The sequence below is a fragment of the Emys orbicularis genome, chromosome 5, assembly GCF_028017835.1.
Source record: "Emys orbicularis isolate rEmyOrb1 chromosome 5, rEmyOrb1.hap1, whole genome shotgun sequence".
In the NCBI taxonomy this organism is placed as follows: Eukaryota; Metazoa; Chordata; order Testudines; family Emydidae; genus Emys; species Emys orbicularis.
The window spans coordinates 16,009,594-16,028,434 of NC_088687.1; the positions used below are offsets into that span (position 1 = coordinate 16,009,594).

Sequence of the window (18,841 nt, forward strand, 5' to 3'; positions counted from 1 at the left end):
CCGCATGTGGATGGGGCAACATGTTAATAGAGGTTGTCTTGTGGATGCCTCACTTCCATTTGTGATCATGCATACCACCTTCATTCCCATTCCCAACTGCGCTGACCACTACACTGCACCCCCCCTCCTTCCATTCATTCCCTCAGCTGTGGCAAACATAGCAGCTAGTGATAGAGAAGGATAATAGTAATGTATTCAATGTATTTCAGTTTTCTTGTAAAGTAATTTTGCAGTTGGAAATAAGGGGAGTCAGCATCATATTACCAGTCAGCTTTCCATGGACCATTAGCAGGTACTCCACAGACCATGGACCACAGTTTGGGGGGACAAGCAGTATATTTCACTAACTGCTAATTGGAAAAGGTACAGCTTCAAAAGATTGCAGACATGGGCTTGTTTTTATTAATATGGTTAGCTTGGTGCATTTGTTTTGAAAGACTCCATAGAGGAAGTGTATTTTAAGGACATAATCAAAATTGTGTTCTATACCTTTAATCATGCAAATTTTTAAGGAAAAATGACTGTCAGGATGAGGTTATTGGTAAGAATGAGATGACTAAATCATATAGAGCGTGGGGGGGCAGGACAGAGGATAAAAATTATAATAGAGGATGAATAAACTGGAATGTAAAGGGAGGAAAAAATGAAATCAAGAGTCTGACTATGGAACTAGAAAATGTTTAAATAATATACATAAAATGAAACTATAATACCAGCCTGAGATTTTAACTGAATGAAGAAACTGACTGTGTTTTGCACTAGTAGTTATCCATATCAACAGAATTCCTGATTTTAATTGTATGTATTGTTTCACCTTTACTAAGAAAACTCTCATAAGGTGAGAAGCATTTGGCCCTTTGTTACCAAATGAACAAGAACTGTGATCTAGAATCACAATCATCACAGTGTATGACAGATATAGCAGAGATTTGTTTTGACATTTATTTATAATCAAAATAAATTATCATCTGAGCAAATTAATTTTAACATAAACTAGACATTTTAAACTTCTGCATGTTATATGTATGAATAATTCTTGGAATCATATTCTAGGTCTTAATGTAGCCACATATAACAATGTGATCACTGCACTGGTGTCTTAAAATGGGAGTAAAAACAATACCAATACTTTGCACTTCTATAGTATCCTCTATCTAGCATCTCAAAGAATTCTGGATCTGATTGCCATCCCTATTCTGAGTAGGATCTTACTCTGCAAGTGGTTTCACTGATTTTTTTTTTTTAAAGTCCCTGAATGACTTGCCGAAGAATATAGACAAAGCCTGTGTCAGAGCCACGAATCCCAGTCCCTAACCACTATGGGGCTTTTAAATTCTTCTTTCTGTCTTAACACATATATATATATAATCATTTTGTGCACATGAGCCATTTATGAACATAGTATTCAACATTAACTGAATACTTGCATATCTAATTCCATTTCAGTAGCAAAGGAAATAAAGTTGACTGGTGTTTTTATAAGATTATTTATCATGCTTCCTCATACTCTCCAACTCTAGATATGGGTTTGATCACTCTATCCTCAATCCAGTAAAACAATTAAGCAGATGCTTAACTGTAAACAAGGCCGGGTAAGGGATAGGCACAATACACTTGTGCTTATAGGGCCCCAATTCCTGGAGTCATGTGATCAAAGATCACATTGCCACCCCTGCCTCTCTAGGGGTGGGTGAAGAGAGGAACCTTACTGCCACTCTTGAGATTACAAGGGGGCCCCATGCCACTGCCCCTGTCTCATTGGAAGAAGAGGGACAGGGACTGGGGGTGGGGCCATGGGGGAAGAGCAAGAGGTGTTCCTAGGGTCCCAGATTGCCTGGCCCTGACTTTCAGCATGTGAGTAGTGCTACTGAGGTGAAGCTTAAAATGAAAACTTAAGTGCTTTGCTGGATTGGGGTCAGAGTGCTCAGAGTCTTGTAGGATCCACCCATATAGCTTCAAAAAGAGAACTGATACTCAGTTCTATCCTTGATCTTACTTATTTAATTTCCAAATTTCCAGCTTTTCCAATAGAACTATTAAAGGATTCTGGTTTGGCATCTAAGGCTCCTGTCATAACTATAAAGGGAAGGGTGGCAGCTCTCCTGTGTACAGTGCTGTGGAATCCCTCCTGGCCAGAGACTCCAAATCCTTTTACCTGTAAAGGGTTAAGAAGCTCGGGTAACCTGGCTGACACCTGACCCAAAGGACCAATAAGGGGACAAGATACTTTCAAATCTTGGGGGGGGGAAGGCTTTTGTGTGTGCTCTTTGTTTTAAGGGGTGGTTCGCTCTTGGGACTGAGAGGGACCAGCCATCAATCCAGGTTCTCCCCATCTTTCTAAACAAGTCTCTCATATTTCAAACTTGTAAGTAAAAAAGCCAGGCAAGGGGTCTTAGTTTTACTTTGTTTTCTCAACTTGTAAATGTACCTTTTACTAGAGTGTTTCTCTTTGTTTGCTGTACTTTGAACCTAAGACAGAGGGGGGTCCTCTGAGCTCTTTAAGTGATTACCCTGTAAAGTTATTTTCCATACTGATTTTACAGAGATGATTTTTACTTTTTTCTTTAATTAAAAGCCTTCTTTTTAAGAACCTGATTGATTTCTCCTTGTTTTAAGATCCAAGGGGGTTTGGATCTGTATTCACCAGGAGTTGGTGAAAGGAAGGAGGGGGGAAGGGGGGGGAAGGGTCAATTTCTCCTTGTTTTAAGATCCAAGGGGGTTTGGATCTGTATTCACCAGGAGTTGGTGAAAGGAAGGAGGGGGGAAGGGTCAATTTCTCCTTGTTTAAGATCCAAGGAGTTTGGATCTGTATTCACCAGGGAATTAGTGAGAGGTTTCTAAAAGCTTCCCAGGGTAGGGAATGGTGGCAGCGGACCAGAACTAAGCTGGTAGTTAAGCTTAGAAGTCCTCATGCAGGCCCCCACTCTTGTACCCTAAAGTTCAAAGTGGGGATACAGCCTTGACAGCTCCAATTCTGCAAGCTGCTCCAGTTAGGCCACGGGATCCACCCCCGTGAAACAGCTTGCAGGACCCGCACCAAAGTAATTTTCCAGTCCATTATATCCTCCATCAAATTCCTGACTTCATTGCAAAGGGGGGCATGGAGCAGCGTTCACGTTGCACTCTCAGTCAGTACTGGCCTGGGTAAGCTAATGATCCAACCATGGGACGAAATTCGGTGATGAATCCTAGTCATGTGCCACCTGAGGCACGTTGCACATACGCTAAGGAGATTCTTGCAAACATTTCATCCACTGATATTTCCCCTATGGCCCTACGAACAGATGCGAATTGCCCTGCATTCCCTTGTCCTTATCTGGGCTGTAATCTCAACAAGAAATTTATGAATGAATGGGCATATGAATGGGCAAATCTTCCATTGAAGTCAATGGCTCCTGACTTCAATATCAATGAGACTTGCACGTACTTACATCAAGGCTGAATACAGCCATTTATGCCTTTTAGGTCCATTTTTCAGATTTTCTATATCCTAGTACAGTCAAACCTCGCAATAACGCGCCCCGCGATAATGCGAATTCGGATATAACGTGATCATAAGTTGGCTCCCCTTTAAGGCCGTAATACTGTTCGCGTTTTGCCGGAATACTTTTTTTTACGCCATTTATAAATAAACCGTGTTCTTCCAGTCTTATAGGATAAAGTGACTCGTGGCCATTGCAGGCCCATTGCACTTAGTTCTCAGGTTGTACATGTGTATGGTGTTTGCCTATGAACTTGTTATTAATTTCCTATATTTTAAAAAATATTTTACCGTTATGGATACACCAGTTCGCAAACGCAAGTCGTTTTCTGCCCAAGAGAAATTGTACGACCTGGATCAACTAAAGAAGGGCAAACAACAAACTCAGCTTGCTAGAGATCTAGGAATTAGCGAATCCACTCTGCGAGGGTGGAAAAAAGAAGAAGAAACGCTCTGTAGCCTACCCTGCATTCTTGAAGAGGAAACTGGTTTACAGCGTAAAAAGGTCAAGTTTGCTAATGACGAAAGTCTAGATTCAGCCTTGTACCAATGGTTTGTCCAGGCTCGCTCAGAAGGAGTTCCCATTTCTGGCCCTATTCTGAAAGCTCAAGCAGAGAAATTTGATTGCCTTATCAATGGAAATGAATCCAAATTTAAGGCGAGTAACGGCTGGCTGGACAGATTCAAGAAAAGGCACACTATAAGCCAAGTTCTTGTGTCTGGGGAAATCCGCTCAGCTGATAAAGAGGCTGCCGATTCCTACCCAACTGAGCTTAAAAAGTTGCTGGAGGAAGGTTGCTACATGGCCGATCAAGTTTACAACTGCGACGAGACTGGTTTATGCTTTAAAATGTTACCCGATCGCACCCTCGCAACCAGGACTGATAGTCACAGACAAGAAGGCTTTAAGCAGAGGAAGGACCGAGTCACTCTCTTGTTTTGCGTCAACAAGTCTGGAAGCCACAAAGTCAGACCTCTGATGATCGGAAAAGCAAGGTCTCCCAGATGTTTTCATCATGTTAATATGAAGGCCCTTCCCTTTGAATACACCAACAGCAAGAATGCATGGATGAATAGCTCCATATTTGAAGACTGGTTCCATAAAACTTTTGTGCCAGCCGTTTGGGCTCATTTGCGAAAACTCAATCAGGAGGAAAAAGCTCTCCTCCTGCTGGATAATTGCCCTGCCCACCCCCTAGCGGAAAATCTTGTCAGTCGTGACAGCAAGATTAAAGTCTCTTATCTCCCGAAGAACACTACGTCAGAAATCCAGCCACTGGACCAAGGCATCATATCGGTATTTAAGCAAAACTATCGTCGTGAAATGATCAAGCGGATGGTAGCGGAGAACAACTCCTCCGTCGACACATCACTGGCGTCACTCAACTTGAAAGAAGTCTGTCACCTCGTCAGGAAAGCCTGGGATGCTATCTCTGCACGTTGCATTGAACGATGCTGGATAAAGGGTCTTGGTCCAGCTTTCCCGTCATCTACACACGATGATGGTAACGACGACGAGCCTGAATTTACAAGATTCATTGAAGACAACGTACATTTAGCCGAAGAAGCACTCAGAGAATATGAGCACAGTCATCATGATACCCTCAACTGGTTTTCAGCAGATGACATCTGCCCCATATATGAACACATCTCAGATGACGAAATTGTTGCAAATGTCAGCGGGAAGAATGAAGCTGCACCACCAGAGCCTGAAACCAGTGGCGCTAATGACGATGACGACGATGGCACCTCAACTCCCCCACCAAAAGTTTCCGAGGCAGTAAAGCACCTAGAAGCCAGTTTGAGGTGGCTGGAAACTCAAGACGTGGACAGCGTCAAAATCCTCCAACTCAGAAGCATTCTTGACTTTGCTAGAAGCCAACAGTCCGCGGCAAATAAGCAGATCACACTAGATAGCTTTTTTAAGAAGTGATGAAATTTAAAATTATGGAGTCATGCAACCAGATTGACTTTGCACTCTGTGCAATGATTAGTATAGTCGATTTCACATGTTTCTTTCATGTACATGTAATGAAATGACTACTTTTGTGTTTAAAACACGCTGGGATAACAGTTGGTTTTTTTACAAGACTTAAACTGACCGGCTTGAAATGGTAAATTTTCGTAACCCCACTATAAAGCGACCCTGCATTTATCGCGATCAAATTTTTTGGACCCCAATTATCGCGTTATAGCTTTATTTCATGTTTAGAACAGATGGGGTTGACACTGACAGGGTTTGAAATTCCCGTTTGTAAGGCCAGCATGAGGCCTATACACCATGTAAGCCCTCAAAGTAAGTATTAAGTAGGCTTGGAAGGATTCAATTTTTATTGGTAAATGTCAGTAAATGTTGATTTCTCTATACACAAACCAATGAAAAAATATTTCCATTGATGATAACTGAAATTTACAAATAGGCAAAATAATAAAAATGCTGCTTGAGAACTTATTCGAGTTTGATTTTAGGATACTCACTTTGTATATTTTGACCTGTGATGTTCACAATTTGTGTTTTAATGATTCTAAAGCTTTAACATTTGGATTTCAATGTCTACTGTCATTAGTCTGACCCCCCCCCCCCCCACACACACACACAGTTTCCCACAACTGTGAAAATTTAAATTGACAAAATAAAAATGTTTAAAAATAAACATTGATATTATCTGTCCAAATTATCTAAAAAAAATCAAACTCTGCCAAGTCTAGTCTAAAGTAAGACTTTATGCAGACCAGTGGGTCTTGTGTTGGCCCTTTGCAAAGGAGTGAATTTCATCCATACCGTTTTTTTCACAGTAGCCTCACAATGTACCAGATATTTGATATTTTGTATACATTTAAAAACAAACCCCAAACCCCCAAAACAAAACAAAAAAACAGCAACTTTCCTTCTTGCTGCTGAGTGTTGGAGTTAAGGTATTTACTTTATATTAGAAAAGCTCACTTGTCTCTTGGGTTTTTCCTCCCTTCCTTCATCAGTAAACATTTGGATTGGTGTTGGTAACTGTATCTAAAACAGGCTAAATCAGGGTCATCAGCAAGGAACTGAGAAACAGTATTTACTGGGGTGGGGAGATTGTATAGCTGCTTCTTTGTGTAGATGATGGTTCTCAGGGTTCCTACGGACTAGAAAGAAAACAAACATAAAACAGTGAGATAAGAGTAGAAAAGTGAAAATAATGCTTATGATGAGACTTTTCTCTTGAAATTCTCTTGTTCAGACTAACCAAACTATCAAAAGATAGAATAACCGTCATGTATTATAAATGAACTGGCATAATAGCATGCAGATATTGCCGCTATGGCCTCTGCACACCAGTTAGTCTATAGTACGAAGGCAAAATCCTACATTTTGAGTATGAGACGAAGTATAATTTAAGGAGCTTTAACAAAGAGAGAGAGAGAGAGAGAGAAGACAGTTTTAGTAAAGTAAAAACAGATTTTTGAATAGTTAAACATTTTATTTTCATTTGTTTCCAGTAAGCAGACTGGGAATTTAGTATGAGGAAAAGATTGTCCAGGAAGAAAACAGCAGGCAGACATTCGTAAGAACTAATATCTACACAAAGAAGACTTCAGAGAAGGACTGCCTCTGGGGATTTTTGTTTTATTTTCCTTTAAGAGCGTTACAAACATTTGTGGGGGAAGGTTTATTTGATTTTGTTGGGACTGAGTTTAAACCATTTTATGAACCATATGAGGGAAAGAATTTACATTTGGGAGAGAGATGCTTAGAAAACAGAAAGAAACAAAACTGAAGAGGTTTGGAGTGTTAAACAGTATAGAGAGGAGAGGATGATGTCAGCATGTTCCTAACTCCACACCTGATATCAGCATATGGAAAACATCTGACATTATAGCAACTTTCAAATGTTCTTGCATGATGATAAAACAATAATAATACCTAGCTCCTATATAGTGCTCTTTATCAGTAGATCTCAAAGCACTTTACAAAAAATGTCAATGACACTTTACATGGTATAATCCATATTCACTGTTAAGAAATCTTGAATCTAAAAACACAGCTTCTGCTGTGTACACTTAAAAAATTGGGGATTTGTATTTCTGGACCCAGCTATAGTACAGGTTTCCAGATCTACTCATTAACTAAATAAGAGCATTAAGTGCAGTAATTTACATTCCAGTTGTCTGCAATTATACATTCTTGTTAAAAAAGTTTCATTTTCTGCAATCCTTGGTATTGCTGAACCTAGCCTTTAAAGAACCATGAATCAAAATCTCATAATTTTTGGAGCATCTTATAAATCATGAGATTTTAAAAATAGTCAAATTTGGCCTTTTGTTTGCTTTAAAGTTTTTAAGCCTCCAGGGTACACATTTTCGGTGATTACTCCATAACTTTAAAGGCTAGAAACTTTTTTTTAAAAATGAAAGCTTGTATTTTCCCATCATCACATGATTCCAGGAGCTGGAGTTTTAAGAAAAGACAAATATTGCAAGACTCAAGCTAAAATTGTGAGCGTTGGCAATGCTGCTTTGGTCCACTCCTCTGCTCCATTCCCCTCACCCACTTCCTTTACAACTGGTCTCTCTCTACCCTATAGTCCAGCCTCCTTATTATCTTGCCTCTTCCAGTTGCTGGGTAATTCTTCAGCCCACCCACTCTTCTACATCACTCATCATCCCCACCTGTGTGTTGTGCCTCATTTTGCTCCATCCCCTGCTCTCCCTTCCCCTCCCCTTCCTTGCACTGGCTCTGTCCAATCCTCCTCTTTAGGTCACCTGCCAGTGGGAAATTGAGAAATCTAAGTAGACTCAGCGTGCCTCTCTGCTATTCATCGGAAAATTGAGAGGGAAGAAAGACTATCTGAAAGATGTCAAGTTTCTGGTATATCAAAAGATTCTTTAAGGAACTGGCAACTAACACTGCTATCCTAGGTATCTCAGCATCAGGTGTTATATGCTACTGTCAGAATTGGACTATAGAGCTAAAAAATGTGGATGTATTTGTGCATTAAAGGAACTGACAGTGGCTCCCACACCAAATATTTTACTAGTATGATACCAACCTCTGAAAAAGGCAACTTGCATGTCATCTGCATTTGTATTATGGGAATCTCTAGAGAAAGATATGCCTGCAGCCATATCACTTTGTGTAAGGATCCTGTCATCTCCCTCAGCATAAGCAGTCAGGCTGGGTCAGTACTTGGATCAAAGAGCTCCATGGAACACCTAGATGCTGCAGGAAGTGATGTTGGGGATCCAGCGTACACAAGAGAATGGCTATATGGGGTCAGATCAATGGTCCATCTAGCCATATCCTGTCCCCCGCAGTGGCCAGTACCAGAGCTTCAGGGAGAGTGCACAGAACAGGGCAATTTTGGAGTGATTCACCTGTCTTCCACATCTGGCTTCTGGCAGTCAGAGGTTTAGGATTGCCCTGAGCATGGGGTTGCATGACTGACCATCTTGGCTAATAGCCATTTATGGGCCTATCTGCCATGAACATATCTAGTTCTTTTATGAACCCAGTTATACTTTTGGCCTTTATAACATCACCTGGCAGTGAGTTCCACAGGTTAAATTGTGTATTGTGTGAAAAAGTACTTCCTCATGTTAGTTTTAAACCAGTTGCCTATTAATTTAATTGGGTGACCCCTAGGTTTTTGTATTGTGCGAAAGGGTCAATAACACTTTCTTGCTCACACCACTCACGATTTTATAGACCTCTAACTGTGATGACACTTTTTTCTGAGTCAGCTAGTTCTTCTTGTCTATGCAGGCGATTAAACCACCTTCATCACCGTAGTAGATGGGCTTCCCCTCATCTTGGCTAAGTTTTTTCTCTCCTTCATTGCAGGTTGAAAGTTTCACAACCCTTTTTTCCTTTCCTGCAAACAATTATGGAAAACGATGCCAATTTTTGACCAGCTCCACCCAGGAGCCAAAAAATGATGGCTTGCAATGTCCCGTTCACAGGCGCTTGGATGTGCCAGCAGCTGGGATTGAAAGGAGAGGGCCGTTGCCGCCAAGAATAACTGTATGCCTGCAGGTCCTGTCCTAGGCTTTGGCTGGGGACAGTGGTTAATGTGTGCCAGGGCTTGATCCCCGGCACCTCTAGGCTTGGCAGTTCATAGCCTGGCTGGCACCTCTGGGATTGCTGCACCAGTTATGAATGTTAAAAAAAAAAATGGCTGAGCCCCACTTTCATTACAAATTAAGCATTGGCTGGGGAAAGGCAGCTCTCCCCTTTGCCTAGAGGCAGGGCTGGGCTGGGCTGCAGGGCCATCCTTGCGCGCGCCAGCCTCCCTTGGGGCTCGAACCCCCGCTCCTCCAGCATTCGAAACGGTCGTTCCTCACTAACGGCAGGCGGGGTCCAGCATCAACCTTTTAAACGACGGCCAAGGCTCTCAAAGGGCGGCGCGAGCCTTCTCCGCCTCTCCCTCCCCCCACGTGCTGGCCAGGCCTGGCGACCTCACTTCCGGCCGCGGGGCGGGGAGTGGGACGAGCCGGAGGAGTGCGCCTGCGCCCCTCACCGCATACAGCCCAGCACAGGCGAGGCGAGGCGCCTGGTCCCTTGCAGATCGCTGGGTGCTCGGCTCGGCGGTGACGTGCTGCTGCTGCTGCGTGTGAGCTGGGCGCAAAGTCCGCGCCGTGTCCTCGCCGCGCAGCGTCGCTCCTGGCCCTGCGGCAGCGGGAGCAAAGGGGCGCAGCGGGGCCCGGCGCTTCCCACCCCCCGGCTGCGGTGCCGCTGCCTTGCGGGGCGGGGGCAGCCGCGGCAGGAGGAGCCCAGCGCGGGCAGCTCCCCGCGGGCGGAATGTGAGGCTCGCAGCCCGGCTCCTGGCAGCGGCGAGCGGTTCCCCGAGCAGCGCTTCCCCCTCCGCTCCCGGGCACTGCCCGCGCTTCTCCGGCTCCATCCTCAGCCCGCCGCGGGCCGGCCGCTCGCCATGAAGAAGTTCTCTCGCATGCCCAAGGCCGAGGGGAGCGGCGGCGGCGGGACGACGTGCGCTGGCTCCGGCGGCGCGGGCGGAGCGGCAGCCGCGGGCCGGGTGTTCGTGGTGGGACGGTACCAGGTCACCCTGGAGGATCTGCTGGCGGAAGGTAACGGGGGCAGGCCCCGGGCGGTGGTGGTGGTGGTGGTGGAGGGGGGCAATGCCAGGGCAAAGCCCCCACCCTCTCGGTGGAGATGCCCGGGGGGGATCGGCGGGGCAGGACGGCTCAGCCCCCATCGCGCTCCTTTCCCAGGGCCACAAGTGCCAGCCCATGCCCCCGCGGGAGGGAAGCGGGGCTGGGAAGCAGGAGCCCTGCAGAGCCAATGAAGGGGGTTCCCGTAGGGAGGGCTAAAAAGTTGGGGACAGAAATCTCCCTTTGCGCCCCACGCTGGGCGAAGTCTGAGACCTTTGGATCCCTTTTTTTCTCCCCCTGGCTCTCGTTCCCAGACTCTAAATTGCTGCTTACACATTATAAGCCGGTTAGTGATTTTTTTTTTTTTAAACGATTGGCTGGTGCATTGGCCTCATTATGGGGTTACATAGTTTCCTGGCATATTGTCACCAGTAAACCAGTATGAAATCGCCTAGCGAGTGGCATGCTGTTCTGGGATCTGATATTCATTGGGTCAAATCAAATGGTGTTTCAGAGAATGTGTGTAGTGTACAGTAACCAATGCCAGAGAATTGGCATGTATAAGATGTTTGTCCTTTTTGCTAAGTAATTCTAAATGAAGCTGATATTAAGGCCCAACTTCTGGAATTCAACAGACTTGTACTTGGATCAGCAATAAATGTGTGGTGTTTGCAGCTTTATATGCAGTAGGACTCCTGTCTTTCACCTTGCAACAATATTTGATTAATTATTCTATCATTATTAGCATGCTGCTTGTATTGGTAAACCTGCAATTGATATTAAGTTATCTTGGACAACAAAAGCTCTGAATAGGCAATATTTTGTCATTTATGCTATGCATTTTAGTAAACTAAATAACATAGGTAATCTGGACTGGTATCAGATTTGGGTTCTTATTGTGGGAATAACCAGTATAGTACTTACTCTTAGCTAAATATTTATGTACACTCTACACTATGAAGAATACTGTATAATTCCCTTCTCAGATGGTTGGACATAAGGCCAGTTTTGTATTTGCAATACACCTATGCTGTGTGGTATTCTTGCAAAATTTGAAAACAGTAAAGTGAATAAAATCATGTTAAAGTTTATTGTCGGAAAGTAACCATGAAAATTTGCCAGCATATGCACATAAGTCTAATGTATGTATAACTCTCAACCCAAGTGTTGTGTGCAATTGTGTAGGTTTGCATGTTCTCATTACCATTTGCATATATTTATTAAAATTGCTATTAATGCCAAACAACATTTATAGGCTCTAAATTGATTTCCTTATTTCAAAGTGAGAGAATTGGTAAACAGCTGAAGCATTGCAGATACTGATAGTAGATCTGAGTACTCTGTTTAGCTCATGATATTGAAAAATATGATTGCAATGGGAATATGTTATTGTGGAATTTTCACTTTTTCAAAAGTATGTGGGATTCTGGGAATCCTCTTTAGAACCTTGAATGGTCTATTAAAAAATATGAATTCTAAGCAGGAAGAACTTGCTTACCCTGACTTTTAGTGCCCTCTGAAAGGGACACTGTCATCTTGAGATCTTTTTGATTTAAAAATATGAAATGAATAGTTTGTTACTGCATCTTTCTTTAGCTCTTGTGCAAAAAATTTTGCAATAATTTCCTATTATTAATATTTGAATTGAAACCTTTTAAAATACCCACACAAAGGAATACTGACAAGACATCAAGTGCTGCGAAGTGCAAAAAGTAGAGTGGAATTTCTATCTTTATCTATTGTAATGGATTTAATTAATATCTTTATCTATTGTAATGGATTAAAAATACTTTTGTGTGAAAGGATTTTTAAGTTGATAGCATCCCTTTAGCTAAAATTGAATTAGTGTTCAATATTGAGAAGATGGGTAGTTTTGCTTTTGCATTTTGGAAATGAGTTGAGTACTCATTCATTAGTTTTAGGACACCAATTCCACAACTAGCAATGCGGGTGGACCCTTTTATGGCTGCCTTATTGAAGTCAATGGGGCTCAGTACAGGGATTTGTCTCTGCAAGGCTTGTTGCAGGATACAGTCTTGGAATTGTGTAGGGGTATGTTTCTCTAATAGTTGAGGAGGTGACTTAAAATAGGCCCATGGTAGAAAACAGGGAAATTGTATAGTGCTTTGCTCAGGCTTACATGTTTAAGAGGACTCTGGTAATCTCATTTGTAAATTGTCAGTTAAGAAAAATATAAACTCTTGGGCCTGGTCCCCACTAAGCCCCCACTTCGGACTAAGGTACGCAAATTCAGCTACATTAATAAAATTCAGCTACGTTAATAACGTAGCTGAATTCGAAGTACCTTAGTCCGAACTTACCGCGGGTCCAGACGCGGCAGGCAGGCTCCCCCGTCGATGCCGCGTACTCCTCTCGCCGAGCTGGAGTACCGGCGTCGACGGCGAGCACTTCCGGGATCGATTTATCGTGTCTAAACCAGACGCGATAAATCGATCCCAGAACATCGATTGCCTGCCGCCGGACCCTCCGGTAAGTGTAGACGTACCCTTATTTAAGGTGGATGATGTTAGGATACTACATCAGCCTAAGGGTTGCAGAAAAGTAGTACGTGTGTAGCCTGTCCCTTTTGTTGGCTGCTGTGTTATCAAGTAACTTTGCATTAGCCATAAAATATAATGTCTATAACTTCATCCTCGTGTGTTTATCTGCTTTTGTTCTGATTACAGTATATTAGAAAGCATTCAAGTCAAACTTACAGTCCAAGTTAGTAGATAATGTTCAACGTTGGTACTCAGCACTGATAGTTAATGGCATTCTGAAGAGATCTGCATCTGTAATCCTTCCCCTGAAGCCAAAAGAAATGAAAGTGAAAATTTGGAATTAAAAATTAGCAGGGCTAAAAAAAAATCTACTTGCACAAGGGCCTGTAGGAACCTTTCATCGTGTTATGTACTACTGCAAACTCTAGGGTTCCGTTTATCCTCGTTCCTGTAAAAAGCAAGTTTCTAGTCCTTATAGTTGTGAAGAAAATGTTCCTAATATGGTGCAGGGTTATCTTGCCTTTCTGAATGCAGGCATACCATCTCAGCCACTCTTGTCAGTTTTCACAGTAATTTACATGCTGATGAAACTGATAAGAATGAGGCCAATTTAAATTCAGTGCTTCTTGGGATGAGCATTGGAAATGGTCAAGCACTGGAGCTGTAAATGGAGAGGATTAAAAAGAGATTTAGAGAGCTAAAGTTGTAGGAGACGACTGTAACAGGAGCCATGGAGACTGTAGTATGAGACTTGGGGGGGAAAAGGAAGAAAAGGCTGGCTGAGAGGAGCAGCAGGCAGAAGAGCTTTGGGGTGGAGGCTATCACACTGATCAGACCTGTACTAGCTGGAGGCTATGAAAGATGGAGCCCCAGAGGGGGGTCCAGGATAGCATCCTACTGGGACTCCCAATGCCTTCACCTTTAGCAGTAGCTGGAAGTGTGGGGGCTAGCTTAGCTGAGCATTATTTATTTGACAGTAGCAACCTACTAGACCCCAGTCCTGTTTGTAGTCTCATTGTGTTAGAAGATCTGGTATCTGTTTGTTTGATTTATTTGGCAAATATTTTTTTAATTCAGATAGGTCTACAGCTGGTCAAACACTATTCAGCAAACATTACTATTTTTGTTAAATACTCTAGTCAGGATTAGGGGCACCATTGTGTTCGGTCCTGTATAAACCCACAGGAAGATATATAGTCTATGCCTCAAAGAGCTTTTAGTCTAGGGCAACTGGAATTAATAAAATAGAAATTTAATTAGAATTCATTGCAATTTGAATACACAACTGTCTATTCTTCCAATTGAAATGGTGTGGAATGGCAGTGTAGATATTTTAACCCGAGCTGATGGGCTTAGTTGTTGGATAAGTAGGTGTTGGATAAACATTTCAAACTCTGAAAATTAATATTTCAGGTTGAGTGTTTGAAGGCTATTACAAAGGCAGTAACTTGACTTCAGTTAGGCTCCATGTGAGTGGAAGATTGGTGCCTTGGAGGTGGCAAATTGGTATTTTAGAGGTTTATCTAATACATAAATTGCTAGCATACAGTAACAAATCTTCACTAGATTTGCCACTGTAATATACATGTCCTCACTGTAATGAGGTACAATGCCAAGGAGACTGCTGCCAGTCTTTCAGTGACTTAAGTGGCTAGACTTCATAGCATTGCAAGTTTGTTTGGAATGGGATGGGTACCGAAAGGGATAACAGCATCCATCTGCTGGAACACAATGATTCATGAGATCTGAACGCACTGTTCTTCTCAGGGATGTTCTGGTCATGACACTTTGTGTTTGGTATAGTTTTCATAAATAAAGTAGCAAGAACATGATCAGTCTTACCCGACAGAGAGAGAGAAATTTCTGTCCTGGGTGGAGCAAAATTTCTTATTTCTGTGCGCACTGCACTGCCTATTCGGTGGAGATGGAATTCTGAAACATACATGGTAAATATTGGATTAAGCAGAGTGGGACATTCACCCAGAAATATCTTCATGCGTAAATCAGCATGGTGGGCTGTTTGCTGTTTCCAGATACAAAGAAACCAATAAAGTTCTCTGTGGCTTCTCCATATGTCTGGACCCAAGATATAAGGTGGTGTGAATGACTTCTCATAGTGCTAGGCAATGTTTCTGATTTATGCTTTCCCATCTTTCCTGCTGCTCCCCAGGACCATATAAAGCAGTGGTTCTCAAACTTTTGTACTGGCGACCCTTTCACACAGCAAGCTCTGAGCGCGACCCCCTCTTATACATTAAAAAAACATTTTTATATATTTAACACCATTATAAATGCTGAATGCAAAGCAGGGTTTGAGGTGGAGGCTGGCTTGTGGCCCCCCCATGTAATAACCTCATGACCCCCTGAGGGGTCCCTACCCCCAGTTTGAGAACCCCTGATATAAAGGGTAGTTAAGAATGGCAGTGATACTGTTCCCACCCCGACCCTGGCTGAAGAGGCTATGGCTGTCGGAACTGATTAACCTGGCATGGACCTTCCAATGCACCCCCCCCCCAGTGGACGTCGGCTATTGCAAAAAACAATTCTCTAGGACCAGACAGTACAAAATGGGTAACTTTAAATGATCATTTCTCTCATGAATGCTAAAAAGAAGTCATCAAATAACTTATTCTACTGAGTGGTGCAAAGTTGATTAGTTTAATTACTGTGTTAAAGGCCTGGTCTACACTACGACTTTAATTCGGATTTAGCTGCTTTAATTCGAATTAACGCTTGACCCGTCCACACAACGAAGCCATTTAATTCGAATTAAAGAGCCCTTTAATTCGATTTCTGTACTCCTCCTCGACGAGAGGAGTAGCATCAAAATCGGTATTGTTAATCCGAATTAAGGTTAGTGTGGCCGCAATTCGATGTTATTGGCAATTAGATGTTATTGGCTACCCACAATGCAACGCTCTGGAAATCGATGCTACTACGGTAGCTTGGACGCACACCACCGAATTAATGGTGCCTAGTGTGGCCGAATACATTCGAATTTATAAAATCGGTTTCCTAAATTCGAATTATATAAATTCGGATTAATCCTGTAGTGTAGACATACCCAAAGAATGAAACATACCTTTGAGTTCTTCCAGAAGGACTTTAAAGTGGTTGTATAAGAGAGTCCAAGCAAAAAGGTCAAGTCTCTTAGTATAATGTTATAGTGTTCAAGAAAGAGAAGTTTTACACAAACACCAACGTTAAATGTTTCCTCTAGTCAACAACCCTTTTTTCAGCCTCCAAAATCATGGAGCACTGCCTTAAAACCTCAGTCTGCTTCTTATAGCAGTATCCGGCTCAAACTGCTGCAGAAGGTATCATTATACTTTCCACTAAAATATATTTCCTCATAATTAATAACCGCACTCAGACAAATTTTTGGAGATGTGAGTTTCCTGTGATGAGACCCAGTATTTTAAAAATTAAACAAGTAGTCCTTACAATGGTCATAGCATTCTTTACCCAACTAAATTCCAGAAATATTCTTTGGTAAGCATTAAAGTCTAATCCTTAAGGGCATTGACAGTCTTATTGATAAGAGTCTGAGCCTGAATTGAGATCTTTTGGGCAGTCACTTAGCTTCAATTATGTAAATTCACCATATTCTACATACTGGTCATCCAATCTTTAGCCAGTGCCTTTTTTCAAATCTTCCCTGTGCCTTAGTCCCCGGAGGAAGATGGAAGAGGATTATGGTGGAGCAGCAGCTCTGCTAGAGTTAAGGATGAGTCACTTACTGTTTAAAAGACTATAAGTGCTCTAAAACTCAGACGCTGACTTGTATCTTGAAATCTACTGTGCCTCATGGGGGTGCAGGGTAGAGTTAGTGGTGCAAGTTCATTAATTCTTTAACAGTTAAGGTTACCTAGTGATGATTCATCTACACTCAAATCTTTGAAAGCCAGGAAGTGAAGTTAAGGTGCACTGGGCAATCATAACTCTGAATTAACCAAGGTTTGGGGTAGGTAATATATAATGTAGCTGGTTCTGGATGACCATATTTAAAAGATGGTCTTGGTTCTCATTCTGGAGGCATACTGCTGTGAAAATCCTATTATAATCGATCTGTGGACCATAGCACAATGAAGAATAGGAAAAGCTACCAGTGCTTTCCTGAATTTTTTCCCTTTCTTTGAGTAATAAACTATGGCCCACGATGAAGATAAACAGATGATTTAGAAAAGCAGAGCTGAATTAATCTGAGTGTGGAAATTCTCAACTGGAGGGAACTTCAGGAGATGGTGGCAGAGATGGGCAGGTCTGGTTCTGCAAGCCTGCTGAAGTGTCCGTTGTGATGAATCTGTGGACTTTGTTACTTGAAAGGAAATTTTCAGATATGCTCAGATAAATGTTTGTATTCTCTAGCTTTCAATCTGAATCAAAATCTTAGTATTGACCATTCTTGGTCCTACAGGCAGAGGATGTGTTCACATCTGCTACCTCATTTTTACACCTTAATTAGGTTACTATATTGAATGGAAACTAAGGGCTGGTCTGCACTACACAGATTGACGTAAGGCAGCCTACGTTGACCTATTTATGTCAGTGTACACAGTACAGCCTTGTCCCGCCAATGTAAGTACTGTGCTACACCAACATAACAACTCCACCTCCATGAGAGGCATAGGGCTTATGTCAGTGTAATTAGGGCAACGCAGTATCTCTGTAGACACTGCGTTACTTACATCAGCTGTTGGCTGCCATGTTGGAGCCTTGAAATTTGACAAGAAAGCTGGGACGCTAGAGCCTGGCTGCCCCTGGTGCTCCGATCTGGCTGTGCTCGCCTGGCTCCCCACTCCGGGAAGCAAGAAGCCCGGGTGGCTCCTCTTTTCTCCCCCTCTTCCCACTCCTGGTGGGAAGCTGCACGGAGTTGAGAGCCCTGGCTCTCAGCCCTCTTCAGTCGGTGGAAGTGCTCCTGGTGAGGATGCGCACCACCAACAGGAGGAGGGTAGTGTGGACATCAGTAATTACTGAGGGGGCTGTAAGTGGACCTAACATAGGTTGACTTAAGTCTGTAGTGTAGACATACATTTTGTTACACAGGCTAAGAGTTACTAAGGTAAGCTTGCATTCTTCAGTAGTTCAGCGGTTAGGTCACAGGTGTCCTGCTGCTCCTTGTATCTTCAACTAAAAATAATAATCCTTTCTGTTGGGTATCTAGAAAGCTTTAGATATTCAAATGCTTATGGACTATTCTGTTCGCTCAGGAAAAAGTGGTCCAGAAGAATCAAGACCTCTTGTAAGTTTAGAGAGACAGTCAGTTTTCCAAAATGCTGGTTTGTTTTCTTTAAGGGTTTTACAAAACATAATATGAATTAAACTTTGTTGATAAAGGTTAAATACACAACTGGTGCTGCCCCTGAACACAACTATGCTGTATTATACAGGAGAGCTAAAAAATGGAACTGACTTCTCTTTTGTCCAAGCTAAGTTACCTCAAAAAAATTAAATAAACGGCATAAATGGTGAAAAGGAGATAGATAGATTTAAAAACATTTCAGACTTAAGGGTGGTGATATAAATTTTAATTTTCTGTATCTTGTCCATTTATAGAATAAAATGTTGTTGTGACTGTGAAAGAACTTTAAATGTTTGATATGGTTATTTTTATTTGAAGTCACAGCTTTGGAATAAGTAAAATATTCCAAATGGAGGACTGAGGAAACTATACAACCTAAATGTCCTTTCATGCATTCCCCGTCTCTCCTTTGTACCCAGCGCCACTCCACATGTACAAACTAAGTTTCTATATGAAATTCAGTGAGAGTTT

At 42.4% G+C, this 18,841-nt stretch overlaps 2 protein-coding genes across 4 annotated transcripts in view; both read left to right on the top strand.

Annotated features, from left to right (window-relative positions):
- The first annotated feature begins 3,776 nt into the window (after positions 1-3,776).
- Positions 3,777-5,414, top strand: LOC135879219 (tigger transposable element derived 5-like). Its single transcript, XM_065405126.1, has one exon. It carries the CDS (start codon positions 3,777-3,779, stop codon positions 5,412-5,414), a length of 1,638 nt encoding a protein of 545 aa, XP_065261198.1.
- Positions 5,415-10,389: 4,975 nt separating this feature from the next.
- BMP2K (BMP2 inducible kinase) overlaps positions 10,390-18,841 on the top strand; it is a 119,317-nt gene continuing 110,865 nt past the window's right edge. For all 3 annotated transcript variants that reach the window (XM_065404958.1, XM_065404960.1, XM_065404957.1), the window contains exon 1: positions 10,390-10,543. In XM_065404958.1, the coding sequence (XP_065261030.1) occupies positions 10,390-10,543 (154 nt within the window). The remainder of the gene's footprint in view (positions 10,544-18,841) is intronic.

What these genes read in the sequence shown, in the direction of transcription:
- LOC135879219 (XM_065405126.1), top strand. Translation starts at nt 3,777, where the DNA reads ATGGATACACCAGTTCGCAAACGCAAGTCGTTTTCTGCCCAAGAGAAA.